This window comes from Catharus ustulatus, chromosome 8 (assembly GCF_009819885.2).
Source record: "Catharus ustulatus isolate bCatUst1 chromosome 8, bCatUst1.pri.v2, whole genome shotgun sequence".
Classification (NCBI taxonomy): Eukaryota; Metazoa; Chordata; class Aves; order Passeriformes; family Turdidae; genus Catharus; species Catharus ustulatus.
In genome coordinates this window covers 613,013-629,197 of record NC_046228.1, presented here as the reverse complement: position 1 = coordinate 629,197, position 16,185 = coordinate 613,013, and the positions used below count along the sequence as shown (strand labels likewise).

Below are 16,185 nucleotides of genomic sequence, written 5' to 3'. Positions count from 1 at the left end.
ACACCCCCCCCAAAAAAAAGAAAAAAAAAAAAAGAAACAAAAATACCCCCAAAAAACCCATAGAAAACCAACCAACCAAAAAACAAACAAACGAACAAAAAAAAACCAAAACAACAAAACATAACCCCACCCAAATGCAGAAAAACAACAACAAAAAGTAATATTGTTGTTCTCAGTGACAAACGATGTCCTGGGTTTTGTGGGTTTATATATTCCTCAAACTAAGAGATTACCTTACAAATAAAGTTTCGTTTGCCTGATCTTCAGAAATATGTCATTTGTGTTTAGCAAAATAGAAATCTGATGGTAAGCACAAGCTGGAGATATCCCTTTGCATGCAAACCAGACTTTACCTGAAAGAGTTTTACAATCACTGCAATGCTTTTATTCCATTTGTGCACCTCAGAGCTGTCAAAATTACATGGGCAAGGTTAGCTCAGGAAGTTATTTTCAGAAGCAATGGAGTTAAAATTTCCCAGCTATCGTTGTTGTGTCCCCTCTGTGTGGGGTTCTGTGCAATTCCTGTGCTGCAGCCTCACCTGCAGCGCTGCTCCTTTCCTTTCCTTTCCTTCCCTTCCCAAGGACATGAAGTGGATTGAGGAGAAGCAGGCCCTGTACAGGAGAAACCAGGAGCTGGTAGAAAAGGTATTCAGCTTTTCTATTTGTGTTATTGAAATAATGTCTGTGTCCTGAGGGATGGAGAGGGTGCAAGGTTCTGATATGGATTTTCCAGCAGGGCTGGAATAATTCATAGTTTTATTATAATAATAATAGTAATAATAATAGTAATAATAATAATAATAATAGTAATAGTAGTAATAATAGTAATAATAATAATAATAGTAATAGTAATAATAGTAATAATAGTAATAGTAATAGTAATAGTAATAATAATAATAATAGTAATAGTAATAATAATAGTAATAATAGTAATAATAATGGTAATAATAATTGTAATAATAATGATAATAGTAATAATAATTAATGTTGAATACAAGCTGGAGCTGCTGGAAGGGTGGGGTTCTGGCTCTCCTGTGGTGCAAGGTGCACAGGACAGTGACCCTGGGGACAGCCCCGTGTCCCCCCAGGGCTCTGGGTGGGCTCAGCCCGCCCTGCCCTGCCCTGGCCTGCCCTGGCAGGGATGCCCAGGGTGCCAGCAGTGCCCACAGGGCTCTCTGTGCCCGGCAGATCAGGCAGATGGAGGCTGAGGAGGCTCGGCTCAAACACGACGTGCAGGACGCCAAGGACCAGAACGAGCTGCTGGAGTTCAGGATCCTGGAGCTGGAGGTGAGCACACCCCAGGGTGGGTCTGGGGTCCCTGCAGAGCCCTGGTGGAGAGGAGGAGCACAGAGCAGTGCTTTTGGGAGGTGGTTGTGGCTCGGGGGGAGCTCCAAGGTGCTGGATCCCACCAAGCTGGGGTGGCTCAGGGTGCTGGATCCCACCAAGCTGGGGTCTGACTCTCTGAGCTGCCTGGCACTGACCCCTGAGAACACTGCTGTGACCTGAGCCCTGAGAAGGCTCCAGATCTGAGGGATGGAGTTACAGTCAGGGTGTGCAGTTAAATACAAGTGTGTGTGTCACATGGGGAAGGGTTTGGATTTGGGGTTTTTATAATGCAGTGACAGGTGTGGGACAGGAGGGAGATTTTGGGGGGTGTCTCTTTGGGTGCTCATCTCTGTTCCTGGCTCCAGGCAGTGTTTGTGGATGGTCAGTCAGTGCCACACTGAGGGGCATGGGAATCAATTATTGGGTTAAAAGGATAAATAATAGAGGTGTTAATTCTCTATTGGACTGTTCAGCTTTAAGAGACCTTGTGCTAGCCAGGTTCATCTCCATTTTCCTCGCTTCTAGCAGGTGGCTACAAGTGCTGCTGAATACTCTGTACTTTAGATAAGATTTAGTGAACAACCAAGCCCCAGCACAGGAAAATCCATTTCCTTCATGCCTTTTAATCCTGGCTCTGAGTGAAGGCAGAAGAGTCTGAGACAAACCATTCATTCAGTGCTGCAAACTCCACTGCTGCTCCATTCTGGGATGCTGGAATTGAGTGTTTGGTGTCTGGGTCACTGCCCCAGCAGTGTTTGGTTCTTTGGGTCACTGCCCCAGCCCTGTTTGGTGTTTGGGTCACTGCCCCAGCCGTGATTGGTGTTTGGGTCACTGCCCCAGCCCTGTTTGGTGTTTGGGTCACTGCCCCAGCAGTGTTTGGTGTTTGGGTCACTGCCCCAGCAGTGTTTGGTGTTTGGGTCACTGTCCCAGCAGTGTTTGGTGTTTGGGTCACTGCCCCAGCAGTGTTTGGTGTTTGGGTCACTGCCCCAGCCCCGTTTGGTGTTTGGGTCACTGTCCCAGCCCTGTTTGGTGTTTGGGTCACTGCCCCAGCCCTGTTTGGTGTTTGGGTCACTGCCCCAGCCGTGTTTGGTGTTTGGGTCACTGCCCCAGCAGTGTCTGGAGCTCTGTGGTCACTGCCCCAGCAGTGTTTGGTGCTCTGTGGTCAGTGTCCCAGCAGTGTCTGGAGCTCTGTGGTCACTGCCCCAGCCGTGTTTGATGTTTGGGTCACTGTCCCAGCCCTGTTTGTCCTTGCAGGAGAGGGAGAGGCGCTCCCCAGCCATCACCTTCCTGCACGGCCCCTTCACGGAGGGCAGGAGCCCGCTGCAGGTGTACTGCGAGGCCGAAGGTGTCACAGTAAGGGATGCTCCCCTGTCCCCTCCCCGGGCCAGCCAGCTGCTCTGTGCTCACCCTGCTTCTCCCTTTCCCTCCCCAGGACATCGTAGTGGCAGAGCTGATGAAGAAGTTGGACATTTTAGGGGATAACGCCGTAAGTGTATGTTCCTTTAATAAATTGTGCATGCCTTTGGAACGCCTGTCCTCGTGTGGAGTGAGCAGAGCTGCCTGGCTGGGCGCTGCACATCCTGTCCTGCCTCTGCCCTGGGCTGCCAGCAAAGCCTTTCCTGCATTTGGAGCTGTTGTGGGACCTGAGGGGTGACACGGGCTCGGTGTCACCGTGCTGCTCCCGACACTGCTGCTGCTTGGAGAGGAGTGTTGGTGTTTGCTGCTTTTGGCCACTGCTCACACACTGCTCCTGATCTGCCTGCTCTGCCTTTGCTTTTGCATTTCAGCAGCTTTGGGAGTGTCCAATAACCCACTGACCCTTGGTAGTAGCTGGGATATTGCACAAGGAGTCAGAGCAGCAGTGCAGGAGGAAGGGAATAATGAGGAGAAGGGAATAATGAGAAGAAGGGAATAATGAGAAACCTGCCAGTGCTTCTCCTTCAGCAGGTGCACTGAGCACTGGCACACACAGCTCTGCACAGGGCAGGCACACACGTCCTGTGGCTGTTGCTGTGCTCTCCTCCATCAGCAGAGCCCTGGGGTGTGAGGGGCCAGGAGAGCAGAGCCCCAGCTTTCCCCTGGATAATTTGGGTGCCAGGGGCTGCCCCAGCTCTGTCTCTGGATAATTTGGGTGCCAGGGGCTGCCCCAGCTCTGTCTCTGGACAATTTGGGTGCCAGGGGCTGCCCCAGCTCTCCCCTGGATAATTTGGGTACCAGGGGCTCCCCCAGCTCTGTCTCTGGATAATTTGGGTGCCAGGAGCTGCCCCAGCTCTGTCTCTGGATAATTTGGGTACCAGGGGCTGCCCCAGCTCTCCCCTGGATAATTTGGGTACCAGGGGCTGCCCCAGCTCTCCCCTGGATAATTTGGGTGCCAGGGGCTGCCCCAGCTCTGTCTCTGGATAATTTGGGAACCAGGGGCTGCCCAGCTCTGTCTCTGGACAATTTGGGTGCCAGGGGCTGCCCCAGCTCTGTCTCTGGATAATTTGGGTAACAGGGGCTGCCCCAGCTCTCCCCTGGATAATTTGGGTGCCAGGGGCTGCCCCAGCTCTGTCTCTGGATAATTTGGGTACCAGGGGCTGCCCCAGCTCTGTCTCTGGATAATTTGGGTGCCAGTTCCCCTGCTCACACTTCCCTGCTGACTCAGGGTCCCCAGCCTGGCCCCTTCCCCTGCTGTGCCTGTGGTCACCCTGGAGCTTGGGATGAAATGCAAAGCTCACTTCCAGAGCTTGGATTTCTTGTGAGAAAGCAACAACAGATGGATGGAATAGCCAACATGTCAATAAACGCTTCCCAAATCCCCTGCACAAAGTGAGGGTGGTGCATGGGATGGACACTGCATCTCTGCTCCCCGTGGCTCTTTGTGCTCAGCTTGATCTCGTCCTGTGTAAATGTTTATTCCCTGATGGGTACAAACAGATCCAGAGTCCCTTTTCTTTGTAGTAAATATGAGAGTTTTAAAAAGATCATGTATGATAAGGGCTGGTAATGAAGAGTGGCAATGGCTTTTACAGTGATTTTGTGTTACAATATTAATTTCCTCTGCCTCAGTTTATTGTTCCTCAGACTTGTTTAGTGTCAGATGTTCTGGAACAGCAGTGTCCCAAGCAGTGGGTGAGCAGCAAGGCACTGGGGTTTGTTGTGACTGTGCTCTGCTTTTGTGCAGAACCTGACCAACGAGGAGCAGGTGGTGATCATCCAGGCCAGGACCGTGCTGACCCTGGCTGAGAAGGTAACGGCCCCAAGCAGCCCTGGCTGTGCTGAGAGCACCCACCCCTCTGGGGGGAAACCCGTGTTCTGCTGCTGGGGAGCTGCCAGGGCCACACCAAACGCCTTGGGGCCCTGGGGGGGATTGGGGATTTGTATGGGATTGGGGTTTTGTGTGGGATTGGAGCCCTGGGTGGGGTTGGGGCTTTATGTGGGATTGTGGGATTGGGGTTTAGTGTGGGATTGGAGCTTTGTGTGGGATTGGGGTTTTGTGGGATTGGGGCTTTGTGTGGGGTTGGGGTTTTATGGGACTGGGGCTTTGTGTGGGATTGGAGCCCTGTGTGGGATTGGGGTTTTGTGGGATTGGAGCTTTGTGTGCCCAGGTTTTGCTCAGGCTGTGCTCAGACTATGCTAAACTGGGCTCAGGCTGTGCTAAGCTGTGCTCAGGCTATGCTCAGCTGGGCTCAGGCTGTGCTAAACTGGGCTCAGGCTGTGCTAAGCTGTGCTCAGGCTGTGCTAAGCTGGGCTCAGGCTGGGCTCTCGCTGTGCTAAGCTGTGCTCAGGCTGTGCTAAACTGGGCTCAGGCTGTGCTCAGGCTGGGCTCTCGCTGTGCTAAGCTGTGCTCAGGCTATGCTAAGCTGGGCCCAGGCTGGGCTCTGGCTGTGCTCAGGCTGTGCTAAGCTAGGCTCTGGCTGTGCCCAGGCTGTGCCCAGGCTTTGCTAAGCTGTGGTCAGCTGGGCTCTGCTCTCCCCACAGTGGCTCCAGCAGATCGAGGTGACCGAGTCAGCGCTGCAGCAGAAGATGCTGGACCTGGAGAACGAGAAGGTACCGGGAGGGCAGGAGGGGCAGCAGGGGCAGGAGGGCAGAGCCCTGGGCCCTGGTGCCACCCACAGCCCCTCCTTGTCCCCAGGAGCTGTTCAGCAAGCAGAAGGGATACCTGGACGATGAGCTGGACTTCAGGAAGCAGTCGCTGGACCAGGCTCACAAGGTGAGGCTGTCGGGGCTGCAGCAGCTCACAGGGCTCTGGCCCCTCTGGAGGCTCTGCCCTGGGCACTGCTGCTCAGGGAGCACCCCCAGGGCTGTGTGGGATGAGTTCAGCAAATCCTCTGCGCCCTGAGCCCAGCAGAACTCCCTCCTGGGCACAGCTCCTGGTCTGAGGGGCCTGGCAGGGTTGGGAGTGAGCATTAACCCAGCACGAGTTCTGCTTCAGCCGAGGTTCCAGTACAGGACTGATGGAGCAATCAGGTTTTCAGTAATTTGTCTTACATTTTAAAAAAGATATTTTAGCCTAGACATCTCCTTGGGTTTTGGATTCCACCCTCTGCAGCCAGAGCAGCTGGAGGTGTTGTGGGATAAGTGTGAGATGAAGCTGCTCTGAAGTCAGGCTCACCATGAGCTGATCCTAAGGCACATCACCCATCTTCTCAGTCATCAGCTCTCTTGTTTCCACCAAAGAGACAAAGGCTATATATAAAAAATGTTATATATATCCACAAAAGGCATTGTTTCCTCTCAGTTTATCTCGTTTTTCCAGTTCCAGGTGAACCTGGAGCACAGTTAGACCTCCAGAGGAGCAATGAGCATTCATGCCTCTGTTTCTGCATCCTGTTGTCTGCTTGAACCATTTGGGGGAGCTTTTGCTCCACACATTTCCTGTCACTTTTAGGGTTGATTTTGCTGTATCTGGAACCAGCACACGCTGGAAACCTTGGGAAGCACACGATCCCTGTGATCTCAGCCCTGAAACAGCTTCAGAGGGATCTCCCTGCCCATGCAGGGATGGAACAAGATGGTCTGGGGCTCCGTGGTTCCATAACCTTGAGCAGCAGTGTAAGGCTCAGAGTGCTCCTGGAGCAGTGAGTGCAGGGCTGGGCACAGGGCTGGGGGTCATTTCCATTCCCCTGCCTTTCCTGAAGGCACCACTTGTGTCCAGGCACAGCTTTGCTCCAGGGCACAGTGCAGCCTGAGAGCAGCAAAGGGAGCTTTGTTCTGCCCTGGAGCTCTTTGGTTCATGGAATTCACTTCAGTTCCATGCTTGTTTGTGCCTGGAGATGAGGAGCAGCTGATGAGGATCCCCCTGAGATGAGCAGGAGGAACCACTGAGCCTTGGCCCAGGGGGCTCTGGGCTGGCACTGCTGCTCTGGAGGGTCCCTGCCCTTCCCTTCCTGCTGCTCTGGAGGGTCCCTTCCCTTCCTGCTGCTCTGGAGGGTCCCTGCCCTTCCCTTCCTGCTGCTCTGGAGGGTCCCTGCCCTGCCCTTCCTGCTGCTCTGGAGGGTCCCTGCCCTGCCCTTCCTGCGGCTCTGGAGGGTCCCTGCCCTTCCCTCCCTGCTGATCTGGAGGGTCCCTGCCCTTCCTGCTGATCAGGGCACACACCCAGACAGGACAGGGCGAGGCTGGGTCCCTCTGGGGCCAGCAGGAGCCCAGGCACAAACAGCAGGGTTAGCAAGGTGCTGGTGTTTTGAAAGGAAAAGCAGAACTGTCTCCTGAGATTTCATGTGTTCTTCCCCATGGAGATGCCATGGTTTTCACTGGTTTTCACCAGTTATCATCAGTTATCACCAGTGTTCATCAGTTATCACCAGTTATCACCAGTTGTCACCAGTTTCCATCAGTTATCAATCACCAGTTATCAATCACCAGTTATCAATCAATCACCAGTTATCAATCATCAGTTATCAATCACCAGTGTTCACCAGTTATCACCAGTTATCATCAGTTATCACCAGTGTTCACCACTTTTCACCAGTTATCATCAGTTATCACCAGTTATTACCAGTGTTCACCAGTCCCAGTGCTCCTGTTCTGCTGGGAGCGTTCTGCTCTCCTGGCTCTGCTGAGACCCAATCAAACAGCAGCAGCCTCACTGGAAAATGTGATTTTGAATGGAGCTGATTGATCACAAGAGACCCAGCAGGGATTTCACAGCCGGGTGGAGGTGGCACTTGGGGACAGGGCGTGGTGGTGGCCTTGGCACAGCTGCACTGGGGCTTTGGGGGCTTTTCCAGCCTCACCAGTTCCATGATTCTGTTGCAGTGGGGCTCTCCTGAGGCCATGGAGAGCTCTGCAAGGTGCCACCAGCTCTTCTCTCCCCTTTTCAGTTTTTATTTTTGTTTTTATTTGCATTTTTAGCTTTCATTGTTTGGTCACAGTCCTTCAGGCCACATGCTGCCTTTCCCTGCTCTGGATCTCACTTGCTGAAATAGATTTCAGCTCACTCTTGGCTTGCCTGGGGGACAGCCTTTGTCCTGGGTTGGGTTCCAGGGCAGGGGACACTGCCTGGAGCACCTCCTGCCCCAGAGGGTGCCAGGCTCAGTGACCCAGGGAAACCTGGCCTCTCCATTTCCATTCCCACACCTCTCCATCCCAGGGAATCCAGAGGGATCTGCCTGCCTGGGAGGGGCAGGGGCAGAGCCCAGCTGCAGGACAGGCTCCTTTCCTTGGGCACAAACCCTCCTGGAGCTGAGAGCCCTGCCAGGGGAGCTGCTGGGAATGCATTTTCCCCTGGCTGTTCCTCCTGCTGTTCCTCCTGGCAGATCATGGGCTGGTGCTGCTGTGTGCCCTGCTGCAGAGCAGGATGGCTGGGAAGGGGACTGAAAAATACATGTAAAAATATCTGTGACTCACAAAATGAGTTTTTTATGAACCTCTTTCCTTTTTGCCTTTTCCTGTTTACATTTTCCCTTCTCCCTTTTCCCTCTCCCTTCTCCCTTTCCCCTTCCTTTCCTTTTTTCCTCCTCCCTCCTCTCCCCACGGCCACCTCCCATCCCCAGGAAGGAGAAGCTGACTCCCAGATGTTTGTGGGGCGCACTGGGCTGGCCCCAGAGGCTGTCCCAGTTCCAGCCTGGGGTGTTTTCCCTCTGGCTGGAGTCCTGCTGTGTGGGAGCTCAGCACTGCTCCCATTGCCTCTCAGGGACGTTCAGCTCCTCACTAACTCCTCACCCAACCAGCACAAGGCCGAGCTGACAGCTTTATATTGTTTTTGATTAGCAAATTCTGGAATTAGAAGCCATGCTCTATGATGCCCTGCAGCAAGAAGCTGGAGCCAAAATTTCCGAACTTCTTTCAGAAGAGGAGAAGGAGAAGCTGAAGAGCGCGGTGGAGCAGTGGAAGCGGCAGGTGATGAGCGAGCTCCGCGAGAGGGACGCACAGATCCTGCGCGAGAGGATGGAGCTCATCCAGCACGCCCAGCAGGTGGGTGTGGGCACCAGGGACGTGTCCTTGGGCAGGGACAGCCCTGGCAGTGCCAGGGACAGCCCTGACAGTGCCAGGGACACACCTTTGGGTAGGGACACACCCTTGGGCAGGGACACATCTAGCAGCACCAGGGACCTGCCCTGGCAGCACCAAGGACACACCTGACAGTGCCAGGGACATGCCTGGCAACACCAGGATCAGCCCTTGAGTAGGGACACACCTGGCAGCACCAGGGAGAGCCCTGGCAGCACCCTTGGGTAGGGACATGCCCTTGGGCAGGGACAGCCCTGGCAGTGCCAGGGACACGCCTGACAGTGCCAGAGACACACCTGGCAGTGCCAGGGACACACCCTTGGGCAGGGACACATCTAGCAGCACCAGGGACAGCCCTGGCAGCGCCAGGGACACACCCTTGGGCAGGGACAGCCCTGGCAGTGCCAGGATCAGCCCTTGGGCAGGGACACATCTAGCAGCACCAGGGACACACCTGGCAGTGCCAGGGACACACCTGGCAGTACCAGGGACACACGTGGCAGTGCCAGGGACACACCCTTGGGCAGGGACAGCCCTGACAGTGCCAGGGACACGCCTGGCAGTGCCAGGATCAGCCCTTGGGCAGGGACACACCTGGCAGCACCAGGGACACACCTGGCAGTACAAGGGACACACCCTTGGGCAGGGACAGCCCTGGCAGCACCAGGGACACACCCTTGGGCAGGGACACACCTGGCAGCAGCGGGGACACACCTGGCAGCGCCAGGGACACACCCTTGGTCAGGGACACGCCTGGCAGTGTCAGGGACACACCTGGCAGTGTCAGGGACACACCTGGCAGCACCAGCCTCTCCTGGAGCTGCCCCAAGCTGGGCTTGGCTGGCCCTGCACACAGGGCTGTGCTGGCTTTGTCCCACACGGTGACATCACAGAGCACTCCCCTACAGCTCAATTCCCAGTTTAGCTTTGGTGGAAGCACAGCACACACTGTTGATATCCCCCAAAATAATGCATCTGCTGGGTACATCTGTATTTGCTTGGTTAATAAATATTTTTTTATTTGACATCTGACAGAGAATTAAAGAGCTAGAAGAAAGAATTGAAGGCCAAAAAAGACAAATAAAAGAGTTAGAGGAAAAGGTAAGGTGGTGCAGATGGAACAGCTGCTGTGTGTGCCCATGACCATTCTCCATTTCACCAGAGCTCGTGTGTGCAGTGCAGGAGAAAGGGGCACAGCTCCAGGAAAAGAGTTTGCATTTGCACCAGCTGGACTGGTTAAATCGAGTCCTTCCTGCCTGGTAGCTCTGGGTGCAGCCTGGACGTGGGACTGGGCAGGGAGCAGGGAGGGACAGAGCCCAGGGATGGGACAGGGAGCAGGGAGGGACAGGGAGCAGGGAGGGACAGAGCCCTGGATGGGACAGGGAGCAGGGAGGGACAGAGCCCTGGAAGGGACAGAGCTCTGGATGGGACAGGGAGCAGGGAGGGACAGAGCCCTGGAAGGGACAGAGCCCTGGATGGGACAGGGAGCAGGGAGGGACAGAGCCCTGGGATGGGACAGGGAGCAGGGAGGGACAAGGAGCAGGGAAGGACAGAGCCCTGGATGGGACAGAGCCCCTGAAGGGACAGGGAGCAGGGAGGGACAGAGCCCAGGGATGGGACAGAGCCCAGGGATGGGACAGAGCCCTGGATGGGACAGAGCCCTGGATGGGACAGGGAGCAGGGAAGGGACAGAGCTCTGGATGGGACAGGGAGCAGGGAGGGACAGGGAGCAGGGATGGACAGAGCCCTGGATGGGACAGAGCCCCTGAAGGGACAGGGAGCAGGGAGGGACAGAGCCCAGGGATGGGACAGGGAGCAGGGAGGGACAGGGCCCAGGGATGGGACAGAGCCCTGGGAAGGGACAGGGAGCAGGGATGGGACAGAGCCCCTGAAGGGACAGGGAACAGGGATGGGACAGGAATCAGGGATCTGATAGAGCCCAGGGCTCAGGGCAGCAGAGCTCTGGCAGGGAGCTGTGCCCTGCTCCTCCCCTGGGTGTGCAGTGCATGGAGCCTTTCCCTGCAGCAGCCAGGGCTCTGCTCTGCTCCCCTGGGTGTGCAGTGCACAGAACCTTTCCCTGCAGCAGCCAGGGCTCTGCTCTGCTCCCCTGCCTTGTGCCAGAGCTCGCTGCAGCCAGACCTGCAGCTGTGACCCCAGGGAATGCCCAGGGAATGTCCCAGGGAATGTCCCAGGGAATGCCCCAGGGAATGTCCCAGGGAATGTCCCTGTGCTCAGCTGCACCAGGGGCTGAGCTGGACCAGCTCTGAGCCTCCCCCAGCCCTCAGCAGCCCCTGGGGTGTCGGAGGAGCCAGAGCTCAGTGATGTCCCCCCATGTCCCCTGAGCCTGGGCTGGGCTCAGAGGGGCAGGGTGTCCCTGTCCCCAGCCCAAGGGACTCTCACAGGAGCTCTCATGAGCCAAGCTGAGCCCTGAGCACTCAGACTTCACTTCACACTCCACATTTCTTCTCACCTGAGAGTTTTGTTGCACTCTGTCTGTAACCACAGCTTGTTTCTCAGTTAAACACACTGTCAACTCTTAATCTCTTTCTTCTCTTCCATTTTTTCCTCTCTTCTCTCCCCTTTTCAGTTTTTATTTTTGTTTTTATTTTTTTCTTTAGCTTTCATTCTTTGGTCATAGTCCTTCAGGCCACATGCACAAGGTAAGCCCTCGGTCTCCTCTGCTCTCTCCTCCTCATAAAGCACCAGAACTTTCCTTTTTGCTGTGTCAGGCATCCCAGAGAACCCAGAAAGGGAAATCTCCAAATCCTTTAAAAAACCAAGGAACCTGGGCAGCAGCAGGCAAAAACCTGTCACACAGAATTCCCTTCTTTAGAGGGAAGGACAAGGGGAAATCACGCAGGTTTAAAAGCAAGGAAAGCTGAAGCAAGCCAGGGAAAACATCCAGGGTGGCGTGGCTCCTGTGGCTGCACCAGGGCTGCTGCAGCTGATCCGTGCTGGAAATCCATGGAAAGCCTCAGCCCCATCCATGGAAATCCTCAGCCCCCTCCATGGAAAGCCTCAGCCCCCTCCATGGAAATCCTCAGCCCCATCCATGGAAAGCCTCAGCCCCATCCATGGAAATCCTCAGCCCCCTCCATGGAAATCCTCAGCCCCATCCATGGAAACCCTCAGCCCCATCCATGGAAAACCTCAGCCCCATCCATGGAAATCCTCAGCCCCCTCCATGGAAATCCTCAGCTCCATCCATGGAAAGCCTCAGCTCCATCCATGGAAAGCCTCAGCTCCATCCATGGAAAGCCTCAGCCCCATCCATGGAAAGCCTCAGCTCCATCCATGGAAAGCCTCAGCCCCCTCCATGGAAATCCTCAGCTCCATCCATGGAAAGCCTCAGCTCCATCCATGGAAAGCCTCAGCTCCATCCATGGAAAGCCTCAGCCCCATCCATGGAAAGCCTCAGCCCCCTCCATGGAAATCCTCAGCTCCATCCATGGAAAGCCTCAGCCCCATCCATGGAAAGCCTCAGCTCCATCCATGGAAAGCCTCAGCCCCATCCATGGAAAGCCTCAGCCCGCTCCCTGCACAGCCTGTCCTGCTCCAGGACTGCAGTTTGGGGTTTGGGGAACAGCTGGGTTTGGGGGAACAGCTGGGTTTGGGGGAACATGGCATTTTTGGGGTGTGTTCCTCCAGGCACTGTGCCCCAGGGACTCCCTGAATCCCTTTTCCCATGTAAATAGGGGATAATTGTCCTGTTTCTGTGTGTGCTGCGGTCACAGCATGGATGGCAGCAGGGAAACACTCCCCACTAACAACACAAACTGAATCCATCACAAATCCTTTCTTATCAGTTCTGCAATCCAGCAGATCGTTATAACCAGGAGCTCACAGAAGTTTTGTGAATTTCTGAATTATTTTTGAATTATTTCTGCCCTTTGATTCCTGTTCTCCTCTCTTGTTTCAGCCCCCTGAGGCCCCTCCAGCTGCTCCTGCTGTCGTTCCCAGAGGGACAGCCCTGCCTGAATCCCACCCCCAGACCTTGCCCTTGCCACCCCCCCAGACCTGTCTGGTTTTTGCTGCTGGAGATGGGAGGTGCAGTCTGAGGGGCTGAGCACCCTGAACACCCGAGGAGCTGGGACAGGACTGAACTGAGCCTCAGAGAAAACCAAAAACTCTGCCCAGGCTGCTCAGGCTGCCCTGGCTCTGAGCCCAGCTCTGCCAGAGCACATCTCTGATTCAGATACTCTGGATTCCTTCTGCGTCCCTGCTGAGCAGGTGCTGAATTGCTTCTGTGTAGAAGTGCCCGTTCCTGTTTGTATGCCACACGTTCATGTTTGTTATCCACAAAAACCTGTCTTGGAAGGGTTTGGGAGGTGTTCCAGAGGAGTAGCTCATGGAAGGATGAATGTGAATGAAAATGATGAATATGAATGAAAATGAAGTGGTTTGTTCCAAGGTGTTTCTTCGTTGCCCCATGCTTTGTTGAACATCCCATGAGCCCAGCTTTAGCAAAAAAATGTAAAGCTACATTCAAGAAACCAAACTGTAATTTTATTTTTTTGAGTTGTCAGTAAACCACGATGAGGAAAACTAAGCAGTAATTTATGTCCCTGAACAAAGACAAAAGGCTTAACACTGTCCCAGCAAAAAGTTCAACCTGGAAAGGAGTGAACTCAACCAGATTATCCCTGACCCACCTGCACTGGGCTGGGAGAGGCAGCAAGAGGGAACAGAGGATGTTACCACCTGGAAAATGTCACCTGGAAAATGTCACCTGGAAGATGTCCTCACCTGGGGAAAGGGAGCACAAGTCCCACAGCCTGAGCCTGGGAGACTGGCACAGGAACTGGGAAGGAAAAAGAATCCTCTAGAAAAACAGGTGAAGAGGGGAAAATCCAGAAGGAATTCCAGAGTGTGACTGCCCACGTGGAATCCACAGCCAAGCACAGAAATGTGGGGCTGTGGGGCAAGGCCAGGAATGAGGGACAAAGCCAGGAACGAGGAGCAAAGCTGGAACAAGACCAGGAACAAGGCAGACCCCAGACCCAGGTGCTGCTGGTGCCACGGTGCCCCTGCCCACAGCACGGGGCAGGAAGGGATCAGAGCTCCGGGCAGGTAAGATGGGCTGATCCCCTGGAACCCCTTCATCCTGGCATTCTGTGTCCTCTGGAACTCCCTCACTGCTGCTCCCTCTCACTTGGGTTCAAATACTTCACGTGACAACAGAGGAAATACTGAATTGGGTGTTGAAATTACCGGTTTTAATGCAGACATGATTTAATCCTTGCTGTGTTTCTGCAGTAATTTGGTGAAGTGTGGGGGAAATTTGGAGGCTCCCATTGAGCAGAGGCACAGAGGGGCTGACTCAGAAGCTCTCCCAGCACAAACTGTGCTGGGGATCCTGCAGGTCTCTCTCGTGAGGAGCAGGCACTGGTGCAGAGATTTCCAGTGGTTGGTGATTGTCAATTTGTGTAAAAGCCTGGGGTGTCTCCTGGCACGGCGCTTCTGCTCCGCTGGCTCGGGGCTGTGCAGCCTGAGATGCACAGAGATGACAATGTCAGTGTGAATTTGGGGACAGGCAGAGGAGATGGAGGAGATGGAGGAGATGGAGGCCCTGGGGCAGGAGGGGTGGCTGCTGCAGGAGGATCCAGCCAGGTCTGAGCAGGCTGGGGGTTCACTCATCCCACTGCTCATCCCAGACCCTCTGCCTGTGCACAGGCTGCTCCTTGGTGCTTTTCCCAAATCCCACGGGAAAACACTGGTACAGACCAGCTGGGATTTTCCTCCTAAGCAAAACATCTGGTTTATTACAGCAGGAGCTCGTGGTTGTGCTGCCCGGGCAGGATGTGGGACCAGCTTTTCATTTATCCTCTGTACAGTAAAAACCTCCCACCCCTGTGCTGCTGTGGGGCTGTCACACACAGCACAGACCCCAGAGTTTGGGTTGGGTTGGGTTGGGTTGGGAGGGACCTCCAAGGTCACCTCACTGCCCCTGGAATGGGCAGGGACACCTCCCACTGTCCCAGGTAGCTCCAAACTCCACCCAGCCTTCCCTTGGGTCATTTATAGGGTGCTCCTCTTCCTGTGGGAATAGAGAAGAGCTTTTCTGGAGTGTGGATTTGTGCAGCAGCAGCAGTTTGGGGTCCTGTGTGCCTCCCCCTCAGCACCCCAGCACCTTCCACCCTCAGCTTGCTCTCAGAGAGAAAACTCCCCCTGACCCTGTGCAGAGCTGGGACTGGCAGGGTAAAAGCTGCTCCACCAAGCTGGTTCTAAAGATAACCCTTCAGTTCACCTTTCATTCCCCAAAGCACTCCTGGGCAGAGCAGCTGAAGGGTTCTCCCCTTAATTTGTGTTCTGCTGAGCTCTTTCAAATGATAAGAACACGTATTTTTGTAGTTTACCCAACTCAGTGTTTATTCAGCTGGAAAATCAAAGTTAGCTTTTTTTTAAAGAATGCATTCTGTTAGTAAATTAACGTTTGTGTAGATGGCTCCTGCCGTGGAGGGGGTTGGGGTGCTCGGTGATATCTCTGCACTTCCAGGTCAGCAGAAATCCCAGAGAAACCTCCCCAGGAAAGGAGAGCACGTCCGAGTCACTGAGGCTCTCCTGCCTCACGCACATCTGCAGAGGCAGAGAGGAAATGCTGCTCTGTCCATGGCTTTTTCTGGAAACAATGCCCCGGGGGACACTGTGCTCCTCGTTATGAACAAGGATGCTGTGAGCACCCCACACCCCCGGGAGCAGCAGGCTGGTGAGGGGAGCGTCAGGGCTGCTGCCAGGCAGGAGGGAGCACTGGCAGTGCTGGGATGGTCCTGGAAGGGCTCTGGGAAATAATCACCTCAATCAGAGCCACAGCCCTGCCTCTCCCAAACACAATCCTGGCGGCTGTGGCCCCACAAACAGCGCTGCTGGCAGGGCTCTGTGTGCCTGGGTTTGCCTGCAGCTGCTGCGGTGGTGCAGGTGTGAGCAGGGTGCTCAGCAGGGTGAGCCACGCTGTCACCCCCTGCTCCTGTGGGTGGCACCAGGGCTGGTGTCCCCTCAGTGTCACCCAGCGCCTTTCCCGGGAGCAGGTGCAGGGGAGACCGAGGTGTCAGCCTGCATTTTCTGCATTTCCTGCACTGCCTGCATGGCCTGCATTTCCTGCATTGCCTGCACTGCCTGCCTTTCCTGCATTGCCTGCATTTCCCGCATTGCCTGCATTTTCTGCATTTCCCACATTGCCCGCATTGCCTGCATTGCCTGCACTGCCTGCATTGCCTGCCTTTCCTGCATTGCCTGCCTTTCCTGCATTGCCTGCATTGCCTGCATTGCCTGCATTGCCTGCATTTCTTGCATTTCCCACATTGCCTGCATTTCTTGCATTTCCCACATTGCCTGAATTTCTTGCATTTCCCACATTACCTGCATTGCCTGCATTTCTTGCATTTCCCACATTGCCTGAATTTCTTGCATTTCCCACATTGCCTGCATTGC

At 54.6% G+C, this 16,185-nt stretch overlaps 1 protein-coding gene across 22 annotated transcripts in view; it reads left to right on the top strand.

Moving 5' to 3' along the window:
* Positions 1-16,185, top strand: part of JAKMIP3 (Janus kinase and microtubule interacting protein 3) — a 65,373-nt gene that overhangs the window by 45,914 nt on the left and 3,274 nt on the right. For 6 of the 22 annotated variants that reach the window (XM_033065587.2, XM_033065586.2, XM_033065584.2 and 3 more), the window contains 11 exons: positions 583-645; positions 1,189-1,287; positions 2,581-2,679; positions 2,759-2,818; positions 4,490-4,555; positions 5,287-5,355; positions 5,441-5,518; positions 8,518-8,721; positions 9,793-9,858; positions 11,376-11,417; positions 12,677-13,827. In XM_033065587.2, the coding sequence (XP_032921478.1) occupies positions 583-645; positions 1,189-1,287; positions 2,581-2,679; positions 2,759-2,818; positions 4,490-4,555; positions 5,287-5,355; positions 5,441-5,518; positions 8,518-8,721; positions 9,793-9,858; positions 11,376-11,417; positions 12,677-12,823 (993 nt within the window). In that variant the 3' untranslated portion in view covers positions 12,824-13,827. Of the gene's footprint in view, positions 1-582; positions 646-1,188; positions 1,288-2,580; positions 2,680-2,758; positions 2,819-4,489; positions 4,556-5,286; positions 5,356-5,440; positions 5,519-8,517; positions 8,722-9,792; positions 9,859-11,344; positions 11,418-12,676; positions 13,828-16,185 lie in introns of those variants that run through there. The other 16 variants (XM_042779472.1, XM_042779479.1, XM_033065591.2 and 13 more) reach the window with 7 other exon arrangements.